The 25,429-nt window shown below is 53.4% G+C and overlaps 1 protein-coding gene across 3 annotated transcripts in view; it reads right to left on the reverse strand.

Annotated features, from left to right (window-relative positions):
- Positions 1-8,196: 8,196 nt before the first annotated feature.
- Positions 8,197-25,429, reverse strand: part of CMKLR1 (chemerin chemokine-like receptor 1) — a 43,304-nt gene continuing 26,071 nt past the window's right edge. The window contains exons 2-3 of one of the 3 annotated variants that reach the window (XM_043438252.1): positions 14,007-14,083; positions 8,197-12,893 (exon numbers count right to left, since the gene is read on the reverse strand). In XM_043438252.1, the coding sequence (XP_043294187.1) occupies positions 11,802-12,890 (1,089 nt within the window). In that variant the 5' untranslated portion in view covers positions 12,891-12,893; positions 14,007-14,083 and the 3' untranslated portion in view covers positions 8,197-11,801. Of the gene's footprint in view, positions 12,894-14,006; positions 14,084-21,099; positions 21,122-25,429 lie in introns of those variants that run through there. The other 2 variants (XM_043438261.1, XM_043438244.1) reach the window with 2 other exon arrangements.

The following is a 25,429-nucleotide window of genomic DNA, read 5'->3' on the forward strand; positions in this document are numbered from 1 at the left end:
CTCGCTGGCTTTCTCAACGCCCTAGGTTCTCATGCGCTGTGGATATGGAGCAGGGGCAGTGACCTTCTCACCAGCTAGGATGCTTCATCTCAGTCCCAGCTGGGAGGAGGGCAGAGAAGGGGTGCCGGGGTTTATTTTCAGGGGAGCCAGGGCGGGCAACTGATCAGCCAAGCCCAGAGCAAGACCCTTGTTCCTTGGTCTTACACTCACACGTGCAGGACCAGGGAGAGTGGAGACATTCCTTCACATGCACTGCGGCAGAGCCCTCAGGAACTCCAGACTCCCCCATGACCCCCTGGGACCATCAGACCAAGCCCCACCCTGCACATGTCTGAAACGAACCCTGGAGGCAAGCAAGAGGACACTTAGCCTCCGGAGCCTGTATGAAGATCGTTTGGACTAAAATGTCAAAACAGAGTTAGATTAATTTGCTAGAGCCTCTGTAACAAAGTACCACAGACCGGGCAGCTTAAACATCAAAAAACATTGTCTCACAATTCTGGGGGCTGGAAGTCCAGGATCAAGGTGTCAGCGGGGCTGTTTCCTGCCGAGAGCCCGGACAGGAGGGTCTACCCCACACCTCTCTCCTTGGCTTGCACGTGGCCGTTTCCCCCTGTGTCTCTCCATGTTGTCTTTTCTCTGTATGTGTCTGTGTTCAAACTTCCCCTTTCTATAAGGACACCAGTCAAACTGGATCAAGACCCACCCCGATGACCTGATTTTAACTTTCTCACCTCTGAGAAAGCTCTGTTCCCAAAGCGGGTCACATTTGAAAGTACTGGAGGTCAGGAGTTCAACACATGAGTGTGAGGGACACACCAAAACCACAGCGTGGGTAAAGCTTAATTGTTCTTTCGTTTTGTTTTCTGCCGGTGCTGGGGGGGTGGGAGAAGTGGGAATGGAAGTCGGTAAGGAAGACCAGATCAGCTACAGACAAAGCAATTACATTTTCTTCACACACTCAAATTGCAGCAAGCATTCAATGTGCAACCCCAATACATAATTTAAGCAGATTTGTGCAGCCTCCTGAAACAATAGCTTGGATTAGGCACGGCCCCCAGAGATAACAAAGCAAGTTGCAGTCTTGTTGTTCCAGTAAAAGGGAAAAAAAAAAAAAAGGAATAAAACATTACAACAGCGAGAGCTAGCAACTTTAGGGATGTGTAATATTTTCCAGATGCTCTGATAAGCTCTTGACACAGATGATTCTATTGAATCCTCATGCAACCCTACAAGACGTGTTTCCTACTCTCCCAGGCTTAGGGATGGGGAAACCAAGTTTCAGAGAGGAAAAGTTATTTGCCCAGTCAACCTGGCCTGATTCCAAAGGCTGTGTGTGTGAACACTGCCCGCTGTACCCGCCTCGTTTTCCTGAGCTGGGTGACCTCTTTCTAAAGCCTTAAAGAGTGCTTCCCTCTCCCTCAAGGGAAGGGGTGGGGCAGGGACCCGAAGCAGGGTACTGGTGTGCAGAAGGCTCAGATCAGCCAGATCTGTAGGCTTCCCTGGGCTTGAGGGTCAGGCTTTAGAAGCTAGGCTGTACTTAGCTTCTCTGGGGAGAACCCATCAGGGAGTTACAAAAACAATGGCAACAAGGACACTTGTAAAGAGGAAACAATCTACAGGTCTCTCAATAGGACTTGGCTAAATAAATTGTGGCTCTTCTATTAGGTCTGCTACACAATCAACTCAGCAATTAATGCCCTAAGGAGCAATATGTGGTTGACACAGAATGATATGTCTGAGCGAAAATGTTAGAGAAAGAAAGACAGAGCCATTGAAGGGGATGTATACCCCCGTTGAAGAGCAGAGAACAGAGGAGCTGGGAGTGGGGGCATCTGGGTTCTTGCCCTAGCCCCCCTCCAATGAACTGTGGGACTTATTTCCCATCAGGCATGCAGCGAACCGACTCAACTTGACTGACCACCTGGGCCTTGTCAGCTTTGACATGTTAAGTCTGAGCAAACCATTTCCGTAGAACTATCTGCATCCTTGAAGATGCTGTGGCCAGGGGACCAGGAGGAGGTTTATAAGCGACACAAGTGGGAAATCTAGGAACCAGAAAGGGGTGACATTTAAGACTCCAACAAGCTGAAAACCCATCGCCCCAACGGTGAGCCTGCTAGGGGAGTGTGGAACCCCCATTTGGGATACCCCAAATGCAGCAGGGGACCTCTATACCCACTTTCTTGTTCCATCAACCTTCAGGGTTCCTGAAATTCCACTTTTAGCACACTTCTCGTTTGGGCTGAGCAGTGCCACCTCCCAGCTGCTCTTTCAAGGGTGGGAAGGAATATTGGATCAGATCACTCCCCCATTTTTAAGAGTCAGAGATGGGGGAGCAGTCACTGACAGCTGCATCCTGGCCCCCAGAATCAATCCCAGGTCAGCAACCCCAGCCAAGACATGAGCCTTCTCTCTCTAACCCCTGAGAGGGTCACAGCTTTACAACAGAAAGCCTTTCTCTCCCTTTTGTACTAATTTCTTCATCCCTCCTTTACTGGGGCTTCCCTGCTGGCTCAGTTGGTAAAGAATCTGCCTTCAGTCGGGGAGACCTGGGTTTGATCCCTGGGTTGGGAAGATACCCTGGAGGAGGGCAAGGCAACCCACTCCAGTATTCTTGCCTGGAGAATCCCCATGGAAAGAGGAGCCTGGTGGGCTACAGTCCATGGGGTCGCAAAGAGCCAGACATGACTGAGCAACAAAGCACTCCTTTGTTGAACACAAGAAACAGCCTACCTAATGAAAAAGCAAGCTGTACATATGTGGGTTCAAGCTCTAGCCTTCTCCATGCTAACATGTTGTAAGATTCAGGAGAGTGAAGAGAGTGACTGCTCTCACATCTCCAAAGCCCAGCACAGTGGAGACGCTCAATAAAAATCAATGCAGCTGAACAATGTAATCAATATAGAAAAAAAGGTAAAATAAAATTGAAACTGGTGAATTGTAATAATTGTTGTCATAAAACTCACTGACGACGATGATCAACATAAGCTTATTTCTTCATTCATTCCACTAAATATCATGAGCACTTCTTCTGTGCTAGGCACTGCTCTGGGTGCTGGAGGTAAGCAAGATGAGCACAATTTGTGGCCTGATGGAGCTCACCACTCAGGCAGGGAACAGCCTTAAGACAGTTAAACACAGAAATAAATAAAATTATTCCAGATGGCAATAAGTACCCTGTGGTTCTGGGAAAGTTGACCTCTTTGAGTTTCAACTTCTTCATCTCCAAAGTTAAGCTGCTTTTACGCTTCAGGCTTCTGATGAGGATTGCATGGGATGATGGATGTGGAATTGCCTAAAATTCCATCGTGAGTCAGTTCTCCCCAGTAAAGCACTGGGGCCTGACCATCGTAAACTGCCTGTCATGAACCAGGGCTCCTAGGCTGTCACTAGCCAGCAGCCACGGCCAAGGGCCCCCTTTCCCACCTCCGGGAGTGAGTCCCTGCCCTGTGGCACCAGCCTCTGGGAGTCAGCCGGAAACTCCTTCGATTATCTGGACGTTTGTTCCATAGATGTCACACATCTGTATGATGGAAGCCTGAGAAAAAATCATCTGGAATCCATCTCTCCCAAAGCTAGGCGTCTGGACTCCAGGGATCCTCGGGCGCCGGGGACTAATCATGCCGCTGTGCTTTCTGCTGTAGCATCGCCCAATGCCCAACACAGACCTGGAGCCCAGCTGACCGCTCCATCCACAATTTCTGAGTGGCAGGATAAACACAGGAAGTTTGTGGCCACGGTCACACCAGCCAAACCCTTAACCGAGTCCAGGACCGGAAAAGAACTATAAAACAATAGAAGGAGGGGAAGGAGGAGGAGGGAGGCATCTGGATCCTTTATTTTCAGGCTGCAATTAATCAGACAAAGGGGAAGCAAAAAGGCCAGGGGTAGTAGACGCACTTAACAGTAGCCTCCCTCCTTCACTGTGACCACTCCTAAAGGCACAAGGAAAAGAACTGTGGCTACTGCACTTCCGAACTATGTTACCTGGGGCCTCAGTTTCCATGTCTGTGAAATGGGGGATAGTCCTACCCTTTCCAATTTCCATCAGGATGAGAAAAAAAATGTGAAAATACTTTGGAAATGATGTAATCACGATTTAGATGATGAATTAAATTTAGATTAATTCATCATAATGAATTAGATGATAATGATGACAAAAACAACATCAGCCGATGGTTATTTTTTTTTTTTTTCTCATTCATTCAACATAATACGGTGAGAACTTTTTCTGTACGAAGCACTTCTGGGTGCTGGAGGTACACAGGTGGGCAAGAGGTAGTCCCTGGACAGACAGTCTTAAGGCAACTAAACAAAGAAATAAATCAAATTATTCCAGATGACAGGAAGTACTATGGTGAAAAAGAAACGGGAGATCTGCTGGACCGTGAGTGGGGAGGGGAAGGCTCCCTTAAGTGGGGGAGGGGTCGGGAAGGGCCGGTCTTGGGAGGTGACACTAGGTGACACGTACTGAGAGCTGGAGGAAGTGGAGGAGCCGGTCATGCAAACAGGGGCCCGAGAGCAGCAAACTCGAAGTCCTGAGCGGGGAACGGGCTCAGATGTGTTAGTGCTGTTGCCGCTGTTGATGTCGTGTGGTTCTGGGGAGACAGAGAGAATGCCTGGCCGGGGAGCATCATGAGATAAAGATGGAAGAGGTGATGTCAGTCCTCTAGAGCCTTGTAAGTCACAGTGAAAGTTCTGGATTGCTGTACTCTGTACCGGATGGATGCTCACTCTAGCTGCTTCATGGAGAGTGAGTTGTCAGGGGGCAAGGCTGGAAATAGGGAGACCAGTGATGGGATACATGCATGTCTACTAAAAGAGGGCAGTGCGTGTGAGCCCAGCACCTGCTGAATGCTTAAATTTCACATCTCCTTTAGTCTCCATGGCAACCCCGTGAGCTGCAGGTCCTTACTATACCCATTGTACAGGAGAGAAAACTGAGGCTCTGGAGATGTTGAATAGCTTGCTCACAGTCAGAAAGCCTTAACCCTAGTCCTAACCTTAGCTGATGTAATGGTGGAGCTGGGGTTCCAGCCCAGGCAGTCTGACTCCCGAGCCCATGTGATCCTGGGTCTTAACCATCAAAGGCCCTTTGAGTCCGAGGGCAGAGTGGGAAGGGCTCAGTCCTTCCTGAGATGCTGCCTCTTCAGATGGACCCCTTCAGAACCACCCCTCTCTGAGTTGCTCCCTTGAATCAGAAGGAAGCCCCCAGACCTGGGTCTGCCCAGGGTGCTAATGCAAGTGGGAAGTCATTTCTGCAGGTGCCATGAATTTTTTATTTTTAAAAACTTTTAATTGAGATAATTAATGCAGTGCAGTGCACTTGTGAAGTGCGTTAATCTTACATGTACAGATTAACGGGTTTTCCATATGAAGACAACCATGGAACCACCACCTGGATCAAGAAAGAGAGCATCTCTCACCTACCTGCCTGTGTGCTCAGTCACTTCAGTCATGTTTGACTCTTTGTGACCTCGTGGACTGTAGCCCGCCAGGCTCCTCTGTCCATGGGATTCTCCAGGCAAGAGTGCTGAGAGTGGGTTTCCATGCCTTCCTGTGGGATCTTCCCAACCCAGGGATCGAACTTGCGTCTCTTATGTCTCCTGCATTGGCAGGCAGGTTCTTTACCACTAGCGCCACCTGGGAAGCCCTCTCACCTACACCCAGGACAATTCTGAAGGGTACAGTTTATGCTTCAAGCATAGCACGTCTCTGCTCTGTACCAGGTTTTTCCAAGATCTCCTACCTCCCCAGGAAGGAAGACTCACTGGAAACTCCAAGTGACTCCCAGATCCTAGGCAGGGGTCCTTCAGGGCAGAGCAGCACCAAAGCCCTTGTCAACAGACCAGGAAGTGAAGAGGGCGGCTTGGTGAAGGCCCAGGTCTCTAGAAAGATGGTGATTTAAAAGTGACTCATGTAATCATTTCCATGCATTTCTCATCTCTCAGCAGTGGGTAAGCCAGGAAGTCTCCAGTCTTATTACAAAGAAGCCTCAGTTTCATCATCTGCAAAATGGGGGGATGGGAAGGGATGAACCTGATAAAGCCGAGTTTCCTGCAAACTCAACAACCCTAAGATTCTCAGGGTCAGGAGGAAGTGGCAAGTCCACCCTGACAACATTTTCTTCCACCAAATGAAAAAGCAACCGCTCAGATTCCTCACTCTCATCTCCCCAAAATCTGACACTGGAGAAGGAGCACATGCTTACCGTCCTTCTCCAGGGAGGAGTCTCTTCAGAGGACAATTTATATTTACAAGTTGCTTTAGGGTCAAAGAGACTGGGGTTTGAATTCTAGCTCTATCACTTACTAGCTGAGTGACACTGGGCAAGTCACTTCACCTCTCTGAACCTCAATTTCCTCATCTGTAGATGGATATAGAAATGGCCCTTACCACAAAGATCTCTGTTAAGGATTCAGTGAAATGATGAGAGGAAAGTGCTTGGTGGGTGCCTGGAGGATTCTAGGTGACTTCCGAGGTGAAACCCCAAGTTCAAGCACTTGGCATCTAGTCTGTTAAATTCCCCGCAGCCACTACCCACAATTGCTACATTAATATGCTTTCGTTCCTCTTAGGTTAATATATGTATTATTTATAGGGCCTTATTATATGCTCAGAGCGCTCCCCTGAGAAATATAATTGTGCATTGGGAGGCAAATTTGAATAATATTTACAATTAATTTCCGTCAATAAAGCAACACACCAAGGCCTCTATGCAGCTGAAATGAGCTCTGGGTTGGTTTCCCACTAACCGCTCCCCCGAGAAAGCTTGGGTAGCTTTTAACTATCTCTGGAGTAGTCGGCGTCTCTCAGGCTCCACCTTGGCTCCCACAGTCCAAACACCAGGGCATTCACCTGGATGCCCTAGCAGCCTCTGGCTTCCCCTCCCGCCCCTCTCTAACTAGTCCTCCAGAACAGCCCTGGGCATCAGGCCTCCTCTCATCTTTTTTTTTTTTTTTTGCTGCATTATGTGGCAATTGGGATCTTAGTTCCCACACCAGGGACAGAACCCGCGCCCCTGCATTGGAAGCACCAGGTCTTAACTACCGGACCCCCAGGGAGGTCCCAGACATCCTTTTAATAGATCTGAGTCACCCCTTTACACATGGCTTCCCCTTCCCCATCCCACAGTCTGGCCCTGCCTCCTCTCCGTCCTACCTGGCCGATGCTCATGTACTCACTGGGCTGCATCCCCCACCCGAGTTTCAATCCTCCAAAGGCACCCTGCTCCCTCCCACATCACTGCAATTTCCTCCTCCTGCAGCACCCTCTCCAGCACCTCCCCACTCTGTCAGCGCCTACCCATCCTTCAAATCTCAGGTGTCTCTTCCCCCGGGGCTCAGCAGTAAAGAACCCACCTGCCAATGCAGGAGATGTGGGTTCGATCCCTGGGTGGGGAAGATCCCCTGGAGGAGGAAATGGCAACCCACACTCCAGTATTCTTGCCTGAAGAATTCCACAGAGGAGCCTGGCAGATCACAGTCCATGGGGTCAAAAAGAGTCAGACATGACTGAGCACACAGGTACCGCCCCTGGGGAAGTTTCTTGGCCTTGGACAGGGTCACCTCCCTCTATAATATATGGGTGACACTTACTATGATTGTTTTCTGTTTGGGGTATATTTTTTTAATTGGCTGGCACCATTGTCCAATGAATGAGCTAAGAGGACAGAGACTGTGTATGTCCTGACCATCCCCAATCCCCAGTGTTGACCACAAGGCCCAGCAAAGAGGGGTATTAGAGGGATGCATGTGGAGTGGGTGAGTGGGTGGACTTACACATAGACGGTTAAGGAAATGAATGGGTGCATGAAAGGATGGCTGGAGGAATGTGCAGATGAGAGTGTCTGTCCTTGGGTGGGCCAATGCACGGACTTGCAAGGAGTCCCAGCTTTTAGTCCCCTTTCTGCCACGGCTGGCTGTGTTGTCTTGGGTAAGTCACTATCTGTCTTATATCCTTGGTTCCTAGGAAAATCACATGAGCGGAGGGAATTTTTTTAAGATACAGATTTCTTGTGGTCCAAAATTTGGGGAATGGGAGGTTGGGAGTTGCAGGGGTTCTCCTGCCATCCCACAACACAGCCGTGTGACTCTGGACAGCACACTTCACCTCTCTGAGCCTCAGCTGGCATTCCATGAGGTGGGTGGGGGAGGCAAGGGGCAGGACCCGCCAGCAATGAGAGTCCTCACGCTTGCTTCGGTCTGTTTATTCAAGAGAAACATTGTCTTCAGAGAGGAAGCAAGCAAACCCCCTAATGAATTATTTCGTGGTCAGATGAGCTGCCTCCCGATTCCCCCTTGTCCTGGATCCCAGCCCCAGGAGCAGTTCTCCAAAGCCAGAGCACCAAAGCATGTCCGGGAGGAATGGAGAGGGAGGCCGGGACCAGGAGCTGGGAAATCACTGACCAACCAGCCAAGCCAGCACACCTCCTTTTGCAGATTTCTCCAAGGGCAGCTCTTGCAAGCTCAGTTCCCTCTTCTGTGAAACAGGGAGGACTTGGATGGGGATGAGATTGGACAGACCGTGAGGCTCTCATGATTGGATTCTCTCTTCTCCCATCCATGGGCTCTGGGCTCTGCTCTCCACGCTGACCCTGGGGTCCAGCTTAAGGCAAGCTCCTCCCTCGGCCAGCGCCTGGGTCCGACTCCCCTTCTGAGACCCTCCCTCTTGTTTCTCTTCCTCCTCTCTCTCTCCCCCTCCCTCTCCATCCTCCCAAGGGCTGAAGAAGCTGGGCACTCTCTCGGGCAGCAGACCCAGTTCCGTTTACTACTGTGTGACTCTCAACAAGTGGGGGCCACAGGCCAAACCTCCCTTTCTGCACCCCGACCCGTGTCTGATGGTCCTCTTCTTACAGGGCTGTTTTTGAGGCTTTGATGAGATTCTGGGCCGGATACAGGGTAGATGCTTAATAAATGCCAGATCCCTTTTCTTCATCATTGTTCTCCTTCGCGCTTCTCTCCCCCCTCCCTCTCCCCCCTCCCTCTCCCCCCACCCTCAAACAGCATCTTCTCTTTTTGTCCCTCTGCCCACAACCCCGTGCCCCCTCCACCCACCCCACCCCACACAGGAGGCAGCGCTGCAGGACCCATTGGCGGGTCCTGGCCCCGGAGGGAAGGCTCTCGGGCACACAGCGTGTTGGCCGCCTGTGGAGCAATTCAGGTGAATGTGCTGTGTGAACCGCAGGGCCTTTGAACATGCGACCTGGGGGACCCTCAGAAGAAGCTGTGGGGACGAGACTGAAAAGGTTGTCACGGCTGCACTTGAGCATTTGATGATCAGAACAGGAAGACTAGTGGGGCAACCAGAAAGAGTGAGGCCTGGCTCCAAGGAGGAACACAGATGGTTTTCATTTTGCTCCTGTTCATCAGCTTTTCCAAAGACAAAATGATTTCCTGGCTCCCCCAGCCTGGCCTGGCCTGCACGCAGCCCAGAAGGAACGAGAAGCTGAGCCCCAGCAAATAGCGTGGTCTCCCCCAAATGGCTGGTGACTGTCTCTGGGGCCTGGAACCCCTCTCACTCCATCTTGTGCCCTGGATTCTTTGCCTGTGAAGTTGGCTGGGTGGGGGGTGGGTGACAGGGGCCTCTGGGCAATATTGAAAGCTCCCTCCGCTCAAGCTAAGTTCAGACTGCTTGAAGCAACTAGAGGCCCCAGTAGGGTCAACTCAGAGCTGCCTTTCACAAGCGCAATGACCCAACAGAGTGAAGGAATAGTTTGTCTCTAAACGAGGTGCGATTCCAAACAGCCCGTGGCCTCGGGAACTCGCCTGGCGCTGTGTAGACATTACATCTGTTCATTGCATCTTGTTGGAGAAATGGCTTCACAACAAAGAAACTTGGAAGAGAATGGAATATGGACACTCGGAGGCCAAAGGGTCCTCCCTTCAGGCCTCTCTCCCTGCCGCCCTCCCTGGAGAGCTGGGTAGGGTGGGGCGGTGGAGAGGGGTGTGTGTGGACATAAGAGGTGGGAGCCAGGGTGGGTGGGTGTGAACGGGTGCCAAGGGAGCTGGGAGCCAAGTACATTTTCTCTGCCACTTTGGATCATTTTTGAAAACTATTTGCATAGCTGCCTTTAAAGCCCTTAAGATGTTAACATGAATCTGCTGAGGGATATGCATATATGAATGCTCAAAACCCTAAGCCTCTGCAGCCTTCTTTGAGCCAGACAGACATAGGTTCAAGTCCAGACTCTTAACAGAGACCAGCTGGGCATCCTTGGGCCAGTTGCTTAAACTCTCTGAACCTCAGAAGCCTCATGCATAAAAGGGAAGTGATAATTGTACCTACCTCGGGGCTGCCGTGAGGGATAAATGAGATACACATGTAAAGTGCTTAACATAGAAGTGCTAAATAAATGTAGGTTACCAGGACTGTGTAGAATATTCTCCGCAGAGGCATTCTCCATGACAGAACAGCTCTGTTCTTTTCTGGAGACTCTGCCCCCTGGCTGGCTATGTGACGCTGGGTAACTTTCCCACTGTAAGCATCACCTTTGTCGTTTGTAAGTGAGATGATGACTCTGCAGCAGAGCCCCAGAAAAGACGGTGTGACTGCCCACAGGAGGAGTCCTGGGCCCGCCCCCAGGCCCGGTATCTCAGGGGCACAGTCCAATGAGCCAGGTTCCAGATTCTGCTTCGAGCTCAAGGATTGAGCCCTCGGCGGCATCTTTGCTCCTCAAGGTGCTCCCAGGTTGCTTCCAGCAGCTGATTTCGGGCTAGGCTCCAGCAAGGCTCTGAGGAAGTAGAGAAAGAAGAGATCCCACCCCCCACCCCCAGCCACCACCCACCCCCTGCCCCGGAGTGTTTTCTTCTGAGCATCTCCAGCCAGAGTCAGTGGGTCAGGAAAGAGGGAGGAATTGCTGTGATGGAGTGAGTAGGGGGCTGCCCACCTCAAACCAGCCCCAGGGTAACAAATGCAAAGTGAGGATAGGGCTTGGGGCCAGGGGCTGGCAGCATGACCCCACCCTCAGCACAGCTACGGCCTGAAGCAACATTGCCCTGGAGGGTTCTAGGGTGAGCTGTTTCCTGTCACACGCCCTCTGAAAGGTCTTTTCTTTCTCCATTCCTTCCCGCACAAGACCCAAGTCTTCACTGTAGCCCTGCTTCTCTTGAACCCATTAAAAAGCCCCGTCGTAAAAAAAAAAAAAAAAAAAAAAGCCCCGTGGTCCCCTCAGGACCTGTTGTCTATCTTTCCAGCTGATCTAAAAGTCAAATGCGTGGTCCCAGGAGTTTCTGAGTTCTTAAGTCACCTTCTCTTCCCAGGTGACCTGGAGAAGGTCTGTGCATTCCAATATGCCCTAGACCCGAAGAATGGCTTAAGAGCAGGATTTCTGGCCAGCTATTAATATAGGGCTCTGTGGCAAATCGTGACCTACATCACACTGGCTCGGCTCTGACCTCCTCTCCTCACACCAGGAACAGACCTTGCAAACTCTCTGTGTCATTCCTGGAAAGTGCTCGGGTAGGTAACTGAATCCCTCTGTCTTATGCCCATCCCAGTTCATGCCAGTGCTTTCGAAAATTCTCCCTTTTTTCTGCTTTGCATTGGTCAAGGCAAGTCTCTGAAGATGCACAGGATACTGGTCCAAGCCTAAGTACCTCAGCATGTTGTGTCCACCACGCCCCTAGAGGAAAGGCGTTCCAAACACTGGATTCCCAGCTCAAAAAGACAGCTCAGCCCCACGGAAAATACAGTGGGCATCTGTGGGTTGCCCAAGAGGTTCTTGTTGTGGTGTCCAGAAGGCGTAGCTTTGAGCCTCCAAGGTTGGGAGCATCCACTGGGGGGTTTCCGGGCAAGGCTCAGAGCATGCCAGTCTCCCTCTCATTCATGGATGACATCTTGGTAAAGCTCCTGTGGCTGGGGTAGGAGGAGTGGCCTGTGTCCTCACTCAGGGCATTGACCAGACGGGAGAAGAGGGCCACCCTGAACTTCTTGAAGTCCTGACCCATGAAGACGTACAGGATGGGGTTCATACAGCTGTTGGCGATGGCGATGGCGGTGGCCAGGGGCACGCCCAGGCTGAAGACGGAGGGAGGCACGGAGCCGCGACGGAGCTCCAGGAGGTAGAACGCGTGGTAGGGGCACCAGCAGAGGAAGAAGGTGATGATGATGGTCAGGATGATCTTGAAGGGTTTCTTGGTCTTGGCCAGGCGGCTGCGCTGCAGCTTGTAGACGATGGTGAAGTAGCAGGCGGTGGTGATGAGACCCGGCACCAGGAAGCCACAGAGGAAGCGGGTGATGGTCACCACCATGTGCCGGCCAGAGCCCACCGGGTCCACCTGGGGGTGAGCGGGCCATGGGGCAGAGCCGGCAGCCGACAGGCTGAAGTTGTTAAAGCAGGATATCTTCCCGTGCAGGCGGGCCGTGTCCCGGAAGACGAGGGATGGGGAACTCAAGAAGAAAGCCAGGACCCAGATGACCAGGCAAGCCGTGTAAGCGAGCCGGACGCTGCGGTGGTTCTGGGACCAGACGGGGAGGAGCACGGAGACGCAGCGGTCGAAGCTGATGACGGTCAGCAGGAAGACGCTGGTGAACATGTTGTGGATGAGCAGGAAGTTGCTGATCTTGCACATAGCCGTCCCAAAAACCCAGTGGTAGTCCAGGGCGGCGTAGGCGATGTGGATGGGGAGGAAGATGTTGAACAGGAAGTCGGCCACGGCCAGGTTGAGGAACCAGATGGTGTTCACCGTCCTCTTCATCTTGCAGGTGATGATGATGATCACCAAGCCATTGCCCAGGATCCCGAGGAGACAGATAATGCTGTAGATCACCACCAGGAAGATCCTGACCACTCTGCCTTCCAGGGGAGATAACTCCTCCAAAACCACGATGGGGTCCAAGTCATCGGGGTAGTCCTCGTAGGAGGCATTGTAATCCTCAGTCTCCATTCTCTGCCAGGGGAGACAGGGGGCGCGAGGGGAACTTTGGTTAGAACTGGCTTTAAAGGGCTTTCCTGGTGGCTCAGTGGTAATGAATCTGCCTGCCAATGCCGGAGATGTGGGTTCGATCCCTGATCAGGGAAGATCCCACATGCAGAGGAGCAACTAAGCCTGTCCACCACAACTGTTGGGCCTGTGCTCTAGAACCCGAGAGCTGCCACTACTGAGCCTGCAAGTCCTAATTACTGAAGCCCGTGCACCCTAGAGCCTGTGAGAAGCCACCACGATGAGAAGCCTGTGCACCAAAATAGAGAGTAGCTCCCATTCGCCGCAACTAGAGACAAGCCCACACAGCAACGAAGACCCAGCACAGCCAAAATTAAAAAAAAAAAAAAGAGCTACTGGCGTTTGTAGCCAGAGAGGAACGAACAACAACAACAAAAAGCCACTGCACCTTTAAAACACTGGGTGAAGTGTTTGGGTTGATGTGTGTACCGATTCATCCATCACAAGGGACTATAACCAACAAAACATGTAACTGGATTTAAGAGGTTGATCACCACCAGTGAGACCGACAATGTCCTCCCTGGCCGTGAGCAAGACCAGCTGGTGCCTTTGCTATTTTATTTATTTGACAAACAGCTCGCAGGCACCTACTATATACCGGGTACTATTCTAAAGGGTTGATGTAGGCAAAGTCCTTTCATTCTCATAAAAACTCAAAGAGGTGGTTACAAACCCCATTTTACAGGTGAGGAAATTGAGGCACAGAGAGCTTACGTCACGTGCCCAAGGGCATACAGCTGAGAAGAGGCAGACCAGGAGTCAGGGTAGACGCTGACGCGTACCTCCTGGACCACCATGTTTTTGCTGCCTCTCTGGGACCTTCCCTGTTCCTTCACAGTCTAGTGGGAGACAAACACTCATCAAAAAAAAAAAAAAACCCTCAAATCGTGGAAAAATCACGGTGATGCTAAGCGCAATGAAGAGGTGCACAGTGCTCTGAACTTGACTCTGACCAGATTCCCAAAACCCAGGGGACAGCTGCGCTGACTGCCCCTGCCTCATCCTGGTCTCCCACTGCTGCCCTTCGAAGAGATGAATTCAGACACAAGAGCCCCTCACCGTTTCACTGTTACGACGTCCAAAGCTCTCCAGGGTGCCTCCCTGGCCAGCCAGCCCCCGCACACAGCTGCAAACACCTGCAGGGCAGAGCAAGGCGCAGCAGTTGGCTCTCGATCTAAGAACCAGAGGTCCGGGTGGACCCAGCGCCAGAGACAAATGTACTGCTGTTACCCCGCTTTACAGAGGAGGAAGCGGAGGCTCAGAGAGGCTGAGATGGGCCCGGGGTTACCCAGCTGGGAAGTGGTGGAGCCTCAAGAACTCAGATCAACAGCTAGACCCTCCATTCCAACCCCCGTCTCCCCTGAACCCCCACCCCAGCACATCCGGTCAGCCCTGCTGACTGTGTGACCTTCCCCTTCCTTACTTTTACCTTGGAAGTAATAGCATTATCGCTACTGCATTTGTTGGGGAGGCACCAATAAACAAAAAACACACTGCACCTTTAAAACGCTGGGTAAAGTGCTTGGGTTGATGTGTGCACCGATTTATCTATCACAAGGAACTATAACCAACAAAATGTATAACCAGATGGAGACATCAGAGCCAACCCAAACCAAGGCGGAAACTGCAGACCAGCAGAGTCAATTGGCTTTCGGCCTCTGACCTGCAGGTGTGACTCTGAGCATCCTTGTGGCCACAGCACAAAGGGAAATGTGATACGTGGTGGAAGTTCATTTATGGAGAAGGAGGAAGCAGCTTAGGGAGCAATGTTGTTCCCTTACCCTGGATTCTCCAGAGTATTTCTCATTGGGCAGGCGTTCGCTGAAGGGCATGCTGACAGAGGCAGTGGGTAGCATCACTGTCCAGGGCTGATACAGCATCCCAGGGGTGATTTCCCACTGGTAGCTGCTTGCGGGGGCCTTGAAGGCAAAGGGTGGACAGGGTGGACAGCTCCGTGGGAGGATCAAGAACGTGATGACAGTCTGGGCTCTCAGGGTTTAAAGCAAAGGCTTGGAGAGCTCAGAGAAATGGGATTGGGACTCTGAATTCCTCAGGGAAGCAGGGGGAACCGAAGAAACTTTTCACTCGGGATCCTTGGAAGTCAGGCTCTGGAGTCAGATTTCCCAGCTGTGTGGCCTTGGGCAAGTTGCTTCACCTCTCTGAACCTCAGTTTTCTTACCTGCAAACTACCGTTACCCTTGTAAGGCTGTTGCAGAGCACAGTGGCATATAAGGAGCCCTAACCCACTCCAGTATCCTTGCCTGGAGAATCCCACCGACAGAGCAGCCTGGAGGGCTAGTCTGTGGGGTCACAAGGAGTCGGACACTACGAAGGGACTGAGCACGCACACACGCCCTCACACCCCGGCTGCTCTGACTCAGCCTGCTCCTCACTGCCTTGTTTTCAGGAAGTGGGCGCTCCTTCCTGTGTCTGTTCACACCCTTGCTGCTGCCCCAGGGACCCCAGCTCCACCCTCCCGGGACACCTCCTCTTTGCCGTCCTTTCTTGGCTCCTCAAGGAACCTATGTTCCCAGTCTTCAGGATGATCTGAGGTCTAGGGCACAGCTGGGAATCGTTTGCCAAAGCTGACGTTGTCTATTACAGTCCAGGCGGGCAGGTGAGTCTGGCCAGACCGTCCCTCTTTCTGCCCTAGGCTCCCCAAGAGCCCAGGGGACAGACGAGCTGTCCTGGCTCCGCTCCCAGATTCCCCTGTGATCTCCGACTTGTGCCCTTTGGGGACCAGGGAGGAGATGGTGGGGTGGTGGGGGAGACTCCCTATGTCACCCGAGCAAGTCACCTCCCCATCTCTGAGCCTTAGTTGTGCCATCTGCAAAATGGGACTGATAGAAACCCCCGCCTTACCGACTTCTCAGGACCACTGGGAGGATGAGTTAAGGCCCACCAGCTTGTCCCAGGCTCGGCGAGGATGACAGGGAAAGATCCAGGACACCGAAGTTGGAGTCAAGGCCCTGGGAGGTCTGAGAGCTCTGTTTTGTGACGAGACAAAGCGTCCCCAAGTGAAGCAACCAAAACCTTCTTTTTTTGGTTGTACCGCAACTTGCAGGATCTTAGTTCCCTAACCAGGGATAAAACCTGGGCCCTTGGCATTAGGCCACTGGACCTAACCACTGGACCACGAGGGAATCCCCTAAAACCTTTTTGACCAACATATTTGCTACGTGGCACCTGCCAAAAATCAAAATCACGCTCTTAAATTTCCTCTACAACTTCAGACTCAGCCCTGAACCCAGGCTCCTCTCTCCAGGAAGGTTTCTCTTGGCGTCCCCCCCATCCTCGTGGAGTGCCCATCCCAAGACCACCAGCACAAGACCTTGCACCAAGGCCACAGAAGAGGAGCCCAGAACCAAGGTCACCTCTGAAGCTGACTGAGTCCTCTTTGTAACTGTTGCCAGAGGCCCCCCTGATCATCACCAGCAGATTTCCTGACCCCGTATTAGGCAAAAATGCCCACCCCTGCACTCACCCTATAGCACCCTAAGCAATAACCTAATGCCACCCTTCCAGCAGGAATTTCCTTGTCTTGAGGCTATAAAAATTGGCTACTAACCCACCAAAAGCTCGGCTCTCACTTGAGCCGGCCCACTGTTCTCACCGTCAGCTCTCCTGATCTGTCGGGAGGTCAGCCCGCTGTGCTCGCAGCACCCACGTTATCTCTGCTCTTTGTTCTTAATAAACTCACTCCCTGATGAAATGCTCTGTGTCTGGAAATTCTTTTCCAGGCTGCCACGACAACCCCCACCCCCTGTAGTGGGTTAAGTCTTCCCTAAAAAAAAAAAAATAGGTCTACCAGAACCTGTGAATGTGACCTTATTTGGAAAAAGGGTCTTTGCTGATATAATCGACGTAAGGATCCCAAGATGAGATCACCTTGGGAGAAGCTGGGCTCTAACCCCAAAGACAAGTGTCCCCGTAAGAGGAGATGACAGAAGATTTGACACGGAACAGAGAAGGCACGTGAAGAGACTGGAGGGATGCAACCAGGAGCTGAGGGGCGCCCAGAGCCCCAGAACTGGAGGACACAGAAGGGACCCTCCCCAGAGCCTTCCGAGGAAGCCCAGCCTGCGACAGCTCGCCTGCAGACCTCTGGCCTCTGGTGGCACAAGTGAACATGCATTTCGGTCGTTTTAAGCCACCCAGTCTGCAGTACTCCGCTACAACAGCCCGCGGACACTAACACACCCTCCGCTCCCGCTCCCAGGGCACCCGGCTCCCTACTCCAAGGCCCATGGTATTTACATGATTATTACTGGCTTTTACACACAGCATGTTAAAAAGCAGAGATATCACTTTGCCCACAAAGGTCCATCTGGTCAAGGCTATGGTTTTTCCAGTGGTCATGTATGGATGTGAGAGTTGGACCATAAAGGAAGCTGAGCGCTGAAGAACTGATGCTTTTGAACTGTGGTGCTGGAGAAGACTTTTGAGACCCCTTGGACTGCAAGGAGATCAAACCAGTCCATCCTCAAGGAAATCAACCCTGAATATTCATGGGAAAGACTGATGCTGAAGCTGAAGCTCCAATACTTTGGCCACCAGATGCGAAGAGCCAACTCATTGGAAAGACCCTGATGCTGGAGAAGATTGAGGGCAAGAGAAGGGGGCGACAGAGGATGAGATGCTTGGATGGCCTCACTGACTCAATGGATGTGAATTTGAGCTAACTCCAAGAGATAGCGAAGGACGGCAAAGCCTGGCCTGCTGCAGTCCACAAGGTCGCAAAGAGTCGGACACGACTTAGCGACTGAACAACAAAACAACACACCTGACCGGACTGTGAGCTACCCGAGGGTGAGGACTGGTCTGATTCAGCTGTGTCTGGGTCAGGGAAGAAGGTGGGCACCACGAGGGTCCTCAGGATATTGCGATGTCCTCACGGTCTCCCCCTGTGTGTGTCAGCGTCCTAATCACCTCTTCACAGAAGGGCATCAGGCAGGTTGGATTAAGCGCCGCCCCCCAGTGACCTCACTTTATGCTAATCACCACTTTAAAAGCCCTGTCTCCTATAGAGACCGGGCCTGTGGACACAGACGGAGAAGAAGAGAGTGGGATGGACTGGGAGACCAAGACAGACATCCATACACTACCGGGTGTAAAATGGCTCACGGCAAGCTGCTGTGTAGCACGGGAGCTCGGCTCAGCGCCCTGTGATGACCCAGAGGGGCGGGAGGGGGGCTCCAGGGCAGGGGATGTATGTACACTCGCAGCAGATTCACCTCTCTGTACAGCAGAAATTAACACAACGTTGCAAAGTAATTATACTCCAATGGAAAATATATTTTTTAAAAAATAAACGTTTTTAAGCCCTATCTCCAAATACAGTCATGCTCCCAAAGTACTGGGGGTTAGGACAGCAACTTAGGAACTTAGGGGAGGCGATGCAGTTCCAGCCCACAACACCTGCACAGCTGTCCTTGACTGTTAGAACTTCACCTTGCTATCCGCTGTTCTTCCAGTTCGCTTCCTCTGCACTGGGACTGCCACCTAGAATGTACAGAGAGCATCTTCCTGCAAATCCAGAAAGAATGCAACCCCGGCAGAAAAAATGGGCTAAGGATCTAAACAATAATGTACAGGGGGGAAAACACAGCAGGCGTTAGACAAACCAATGATCAAGGAGGTGAAATGAGAACCACAGAGAGGACTAGAAAGCTGGGATGGAGACCTCGGGCTGGCAAAGACTTCAGACCACGCTGCGGGTACCCTGAGCCCCTGTGTGCCTCCCAGCCCCAGGAAGAATCACGCTACGGGACGCCCGTGTGCGGGATTGGGGGGAGTGGGGTGGGGCGGGCATGCCTTATCTTGGCTTCTCCAGGAGCCAACCTCACATCAGCCTTCCTGCAAACGTGATTATTAAGGAAGTGTTCCAGGAAACCCCAGTAAGGGGCTGGAGAAGTAAGATTGGGAAAGGGAGGAGGTCGGTCAAGGGGGCAGCGCCAGGCAGAGGCCCAAGGAAGGTGGCCTTGGTTCAGGGCGGGGTCAGGAAACAATGGAGGTCGCATTCCAGGAAGCTATTTATATCCCTCCATCCTGTGCTGGGAGGGGCACCGTCCCAGGCGCTGCCTGCCCTCTGAGGGCAGTCTGCTGACAGAGCCACAGGTGCAGGCCGTCAGGAAGCAAGAGCCTTGTGCGCTACGACACTCAGGGATCCAGGGGTCCGGACAGCACACACAGGCGTTTGCTGATGGCTGGGAGCTGGGGGCAGCCAACGTCCATCTGCTGTGGGAGAGGCGACGTGCGAAAGCCACAGAGCTAGGCCACAGAGCTAGGCAGCTGCTAGAGGCCGCAGATTAGCAAGTGTGCATACAGCAAAGGAACGCCCTGCGTCTCAAAGCCACCTACCCAGAGGGTGCGTAAGTACACTGAAAACATGCATAGTGAAAAAAGCAGCCGCACGGTAACACACAAAGAACAGGGCTGAATAACAAGATACACTCTGAACAGATCTGAGTGCCTCCGTGGGAAGGCACAGCAAGAGGGAACTGGGGATAAAGGAAATGAGGGAACATTAGACAAGTGCGGGGGTTTCCGGAGGCCAGAGAGGGTGGGGTGGAGGGGTGCCTTTATGTCAGACTTCCCTCCCCTCCTGAGGCCCAGGAAAACACAAACAGGCAAAGCACCCCAGATCCCTGCCTGGGGCAGCGAGCAGCCTGCGCCTGGGTCACTGAATCCCTCACGAAGCCACACTGGCAGGAGCGGCCCAGCAAGCGGCTCTGGCCCTGCCTGGGGCCTTGAAAGCCCCTCCGTGCCAGCCGCCTCCAGCGGGCCGGGAATGAACCCGGACCAGCCCACGAGAGGAAGAGCATCAGCCCAGTCCGAGCTGGCTGTGAGGTGGCCAAGGCCCGATTCCTCCTGCCGGGGACTGGACGACCCAGGCAGAAGATCCTGCATGTGTGGGCCTGCCCTCCCCACCGGCCAGGCCAGACCCTTGCTGGGGAATTGTCTGTGGTGGGGTGAGGGGGCAGGGTGTTAGGCCGTATCTAGTTCTTCCCGCCACAGAGAGCATAAACCTCAGGCAGATGTTCCTGGCTTCGTTTCTCTTAAACAAACACGTGTCGAGTCCTCACCAAATTCCAGACATGGTTCTAAGCACCGTTACAGATGAGGAAACTGGCCCAGAGAGGTTAAGTAAGGTGCCCAAGGTCACACGGCTGGCTCAGCTCAGCAAGGTAGGTCCAATTCCTTGTGAGGAAGCTCCGAGCCTGCTGATCTTCCAACCCCCACTCTCTTTCTTTGTCCACTGCCTCGCCTCCTCGGAACATTCCAGAATCCTCTGGTGGTTGCCCTGATGGGATCTCTCAAGCACCCCCACAGAATCAGGGTGTGCATTTTGCACATGGAGCAAGATGAGGCTCCAGGTCCCTGGGGCTGTCCTCCGAGCCCCTCTGCCTCTAGGTAACGGCCCTAATGGGAGCACGTCACATCCCATCCCAGGGGGCACGTCCCAGGTGCCGTAGGAAAAGCCCTTTGGAGGCGGGGCTCATTCATCCATCCATCCTTCGGGGACCTGTGGAATCTGCTGCTCCCTGGCCCTGGAGAGGAGGCTGGGGTGCTGTGGGCACAGCTCTTCTCACCTGGAACCCCCACCCCCCCAGCCCCCAAGCCTGCAAGGTCACTGTTACCTGTCCAGATTTACCGAGGGGACGCCCGAGGCCGGGCACCAGTGGGCGAAGGGGGACTTGCCTGCAGTCACACACCCGGTTAGTGGCGGGGCAGGGAGTTGAACCCTGGTCCTTAGGAATCCCCCCAGCTCCTCCAGCTGCCACCTGCTGGCCTGTGTGCCCTGGGCTCGGGGGACAGCAGGGCTGAGAGGCGTTCGGGCAGCAGGTGTGGCCTTCTGCATCTCCTGCTAGAGTCTGCAAGGGGCTCGCTCCCTTTCTGTCCGAGTCTGGGTCTCCCTGCTGGCTTCTCAGTCACCCCGTCTTGGTCTCGCTCCTTCGGTCTCGCCTGGTGCTTCTCCAAGTCTGTCCGTCCCCGTCTCTGCGGCTCCCTCCCCCTGCCTCTCGCTTCTCAGAGCAGTCTCCCTGCCTTCTAGACAGGGAGACCGTCCCCACCCTCTCCCCACATCCTCCCTCTACCAGTCCCCCCCAGAGGCCCAGCCACCCCTCACCTGCTAGCATCGCTCACCGCTCACCTGTGTGCCGAGAACACCTAAACGAACACCTAAACCGATGGCTGCCCCTCTCCCAGCCTGCTGCCTCCCGCTGCTGCCTCTCCAGCCTGGTCTAAGCTTCCTCCGGCGGCCCCCCGGCCCCAGGCCGAATGCAGGGGCTTGATCAGGGCCCGTGGGCGTGGGAGCCCGGGGCGGGGAAACTGGAAACTCTTCCCCTCTGCGTTTGGCCTGGCTCCTGTCCCCTCTCCCACCTCCCCCATGGCCCACCCCCACAGTCTGGGCTGGGCGGCCCTGGAGGCCTCCCCTCCAGCCTTCTCAGCCTCCCAAAGGCTCTTAGGAGCTGAGAGGGCCCCCAGAGGCATCCTGTTTTGTAGCTGGGAAAACGGAGGTCCAGGAGAGGAGCTGACCCTCCCTAAGCCTCAAAGAAGAGGGCCACAGCCTGTCGTGTGTGATGTATCCCAGAGCCTAGAAGTCTGCCTGGCGCCTCGCACATCTTAGGCAGCTCCACATCCGTCCTCCCTGGCGGCATAGATTTGCAAATGAAGGCCTAGATTTGCGAATGAAGCCTCACTCAGAGAGGTGAAGTGACTCTCCCAGGTTCACACAGCCTTGATGCATCATCCCAGGGTTTGAACCAAGGACTCTCTGACCCCCCAACCTTGGCTCTTTCTACTTGCCCAAGATCACAGCCTCAGCGAGCAGGTTGGAACCATACTGGGACCTTGCAGGCACGACTCTCCCATCACAAATGTCTCTCCTTGGCAATATCCGCCCCCCACCACCCAGGCCGGGCCCGCCGACTTTGGTCCTGTTATCTTGGCCTGCTGCCGCAGTCGCCTGGCTGGCCTCATCCTCCAGGGCAGAGCGAGGGGGTCTCCCAGCCCCCCACAGATGGCTCTTGGAGATACCTCGGGGTTCCCATCCCTGGATCCGCAGCTCTGAGAGACACAGGAACCGCGAAACCACACAGCGGCCGCGGCCGTTCCAGCCGCAGGACTGGCTGCCAGCGCCCGGACAGAATTAGCCCTGTGTCGGGGGAAAATTTCCTCCCCAGTCCCACGCCCACACACGGGAGCTCTGGCTGAGTCACTGCAGCGAGATGGAAGGAGCTGGCCCACTAATAGGCGGCCCCATTTTCTTTGGGTTCGGATGGGGCCGTGTTTGGATGGGCACGCTCTGCAACGGTGGGCAAAAGCAATGTGCAAGGCAAAAGCTTATGCCCTTGGACGTGGGCAGTCCACTTACCCAGAGGCCAGAGGCCCCAGGAAACCTCCGTCGGCTGCTGAGAGCACAGAAGCAGGAGACCCCGCAAATGTCCACTCCACCACACAGCGTCCCCCTTGTTGGAATGCCCCATCCCTTCTCCCCAGGGTGCCCTGTCCCCCTGATCCCTGCCCCCTGCTCTGTGCCCCCAGGCTGAGCTGTAGAAACACCATCACTCGACTCTGTGCCCTCTGACCTCTAGTTGGGTTTATCCATGAAGGCCTGGCAGGGGCTACAGGACAGGAAGAGGGCAGGTCAGGGGTCTGCGGTCCCAGTGGCCTCCCTGCAGGGTCTCCCTCAGTCAGTGCTGACTATACAGTCTGGGTCCCAGTAACCAGTCCCTCCCCGACCCCCTGGCTTAAAGGGCAGGGGGGTCTCCTCGTATTCTCAGACCTGAAGTCCTGCCCATCCTTTATGCCTCTGATGAACATTTAGGCTAGGAAGGACTTAGAAAGGGTGGACAGCAAAACGCTCATCAAGACCCCATGTGAAGGACTTCCCTTGTGGTCCAGCAGTGAAGAATCTGCCTTGAAATACAGCAGACGCGGGTTTGATCCCTGGCCAGGGAATTAAGATCCACATAGTGAGGAGCGACTAAGCTCGCTCGTCACAACTACTGAGCCCATGTGCCACAACTAGAGGGTCCATGTGCCACAACAAAGATGTTGTATGATACAATTAAGTCAAACAAATAATTTTTTTAAAGTCCCCATTAAAAAAGACCCCGTTGGAGTGGGTCATCCATTTCACCCTGAGACTCTGACCCAGAGTCCAGATTCTCAACACGTCCCCCTCAAGCCATCCCCATGTCTGTTTCCTAAACGGCTCACAAATCCGCCCATCATCTCTGCCCACCTGGGCAACTACTAGAGATCCCCTAACCAGCATGCCGCTTTCACTCTGACTTCGTTTTCTACCACATAGCCGGAGAGATCATCTCAAAATGCAAACTATATCACAGCTCTCCCCCGCTTGAAAGCCCTTGGCGGCTCCCACTTGTTCTTTGTCGTTGCTGTTTAGTCGCTAAGTCGTGTCCAACTCTTTGCCACCCCATGGACCGTCATCCGCCTCTCTCCTCTGTCCGTGAGATTTCCCAGGCAAGAATAATGAACTGGGTTGCCATTTCCTTCCTCCAGGGGGTCTTCCCCACCGAGGGATCAAACCTGCGTCTCTTGGGTCTCCTGCATTGGCAAGCGGATTCTTTAGCGCTAGCGCCACCTGGGAAGCCCTACTTTTTTCTGCAGACCTAACAGCTGTTTCAGTCACACAAGGCCCCCCAGCAAGAGTGCGGGGATGTATGACTCTCCTTCCAGGCCAAAAAGCCGCTCTGGCCCCAAGCATGGGTCCCGTGCACAAACACAGCGTGTCCTCCTGGACACTCAGCTTCCATCCAAAGCTGTTGGGGAAATAGCCTGGGTCTCTCCCCTGTAAACACTGCTCCAGCCCCTGGAGGTGGCCTATACACAAGCTTTCTCCCGTGTTTGTAAACCCCTGGACTGGGAGGCCCGGCACCCCATTCACTTAATCCCTGAAGCCTTGAGTCCATTCATGCAAATAATCCCCAAGCTGTGTACACAGCGTATCTGGTAGGCAGCAGGCAAGGGGGTGTTTATGTGAACCGAGCAGGATGTGGTCGGAGGAGGCTGCCAGTGGTGGTCGCCGTCTCCCCGAGCCAGGAGCTGGCCCTGGCAATACCCTTGGTGTCCTGCTCACAGCGTGGGCTTGGAGCCCAAACACTGAGTGGCTGGCTCCTGGGGGCCCTGTGAGTCATCGTAGTTCCTGCCCCTGTCCCTGGTAAATCCAGGCCAGCACAGGCCACCTTTGGTCCTGCATCTACTACAGCTCCCGAGCAAGACTTCTTCTCCGGATACCTTGAGACACGTGGAAGGAGGCAGGCGAAGGACCTGTCCCCATCAACAGCGCCCCCACCTACTGTGGAAGAGAAGGGCAAGGAAGCTGGGAGTCAGCCTCATCTGCTCCCACAGTCCTTCTTTGCTGCCCGTCCCTCTCTCCCTCTCTGCTGATCCAAAAACCTCACCAGGCCCCCGAAAGTCACCCCAGGGAACCAGCTGGACATGCTGGTAAAGAGCTTTGGACCCTCGAATGCCAGGGTTAAATATTATTCTTAACAGTCACCAAAGTATCAATATTTTATTGAGCACCTACTATGTGTGAATCTTCCCTGCAGCTCAGATGGTAAAGAATCTGCCTACAATGCAGGAGACCTGGGTTCGACCCTGGGTCAGGAGACCTGGGATCCTCTGGAGAAGCGAATGGCAATCCACTCCAGTATTCTTGCCTGGAGAATCCCATGGATAGAGGAGCCTGGTGGACTAAAGTTCGTGGGATCACAAAGAGTCGGACACGACTGAGCAATTACCACTGCTACTATGTGTACCAAGACATTGAGAAGCACCTTACGTGTATCATCTCACACAAACCCAGGGGGATGGAGGTTACTATTATGGCCATTTTAGAGCTGCGGAAGCTGAGGCGAGAGAGGTTAAGAGTCTTACTCAAGGTCACGTGGCTAGCAAGAGGCAGAGGTAGGATTTGAACCCAGATTTAAACCCCAGGGCTCTCTCTATTATACCTTACAAGATCTACTTGGCAAATGTCTTTAGATAAATCCCTGACCCTTGGTGCCTTGGTTTCCCCAACTATGAAACAAGGAGGTTGGAGTTGATGGCGTCAAAGGCTCTCTTGCAGCTTTAAAATATGCCGTAGTTGAATGGGCCAAGGGTCTGTCCCCAGCCTTATGCCAGTAAAAAGACAGCATGGATTGGGTCCATGCTGTGTGACCTCAGACAAGTGGCTTTACCTCTCTGAGCTATAGTAGGGTTCCCGATAAAAATTTCCTTTTCTGAAAATCCAAGGGGCTGGATGAAGCAATCTCTGGGGACCCCCTTGCAAATCTAAGATCTCTGGGCTAGAAGTTCAAGGTGAAGTTACAAGCATCCACACCATCAAGACCTCGAGTCTGGAGTTCTTGCTGACTCTGATGATGTGGTCTCAGACTATCCCCCCACCCCCTTCCCAGCTGCACAGTGGCTAAGAGCCGATACCTGGGAGTCTGAAGGACCAGGTT

The sequence above is a fragment of the Cervus canadensis genome, chromosome 1 (assembly GCF_019320065.1).
Source record: "Cervus canadensis isolate Bull #8, Minnesota chromosome 1, ASM1932006v1, whole genome shotgun sequence".
Classification (NCBI taxonomy): Eukaryota; Metazoa; Chordata; class Mammalia; order Artiodactyla; family Cervidae; genus Cervus; species Cervus canadensis.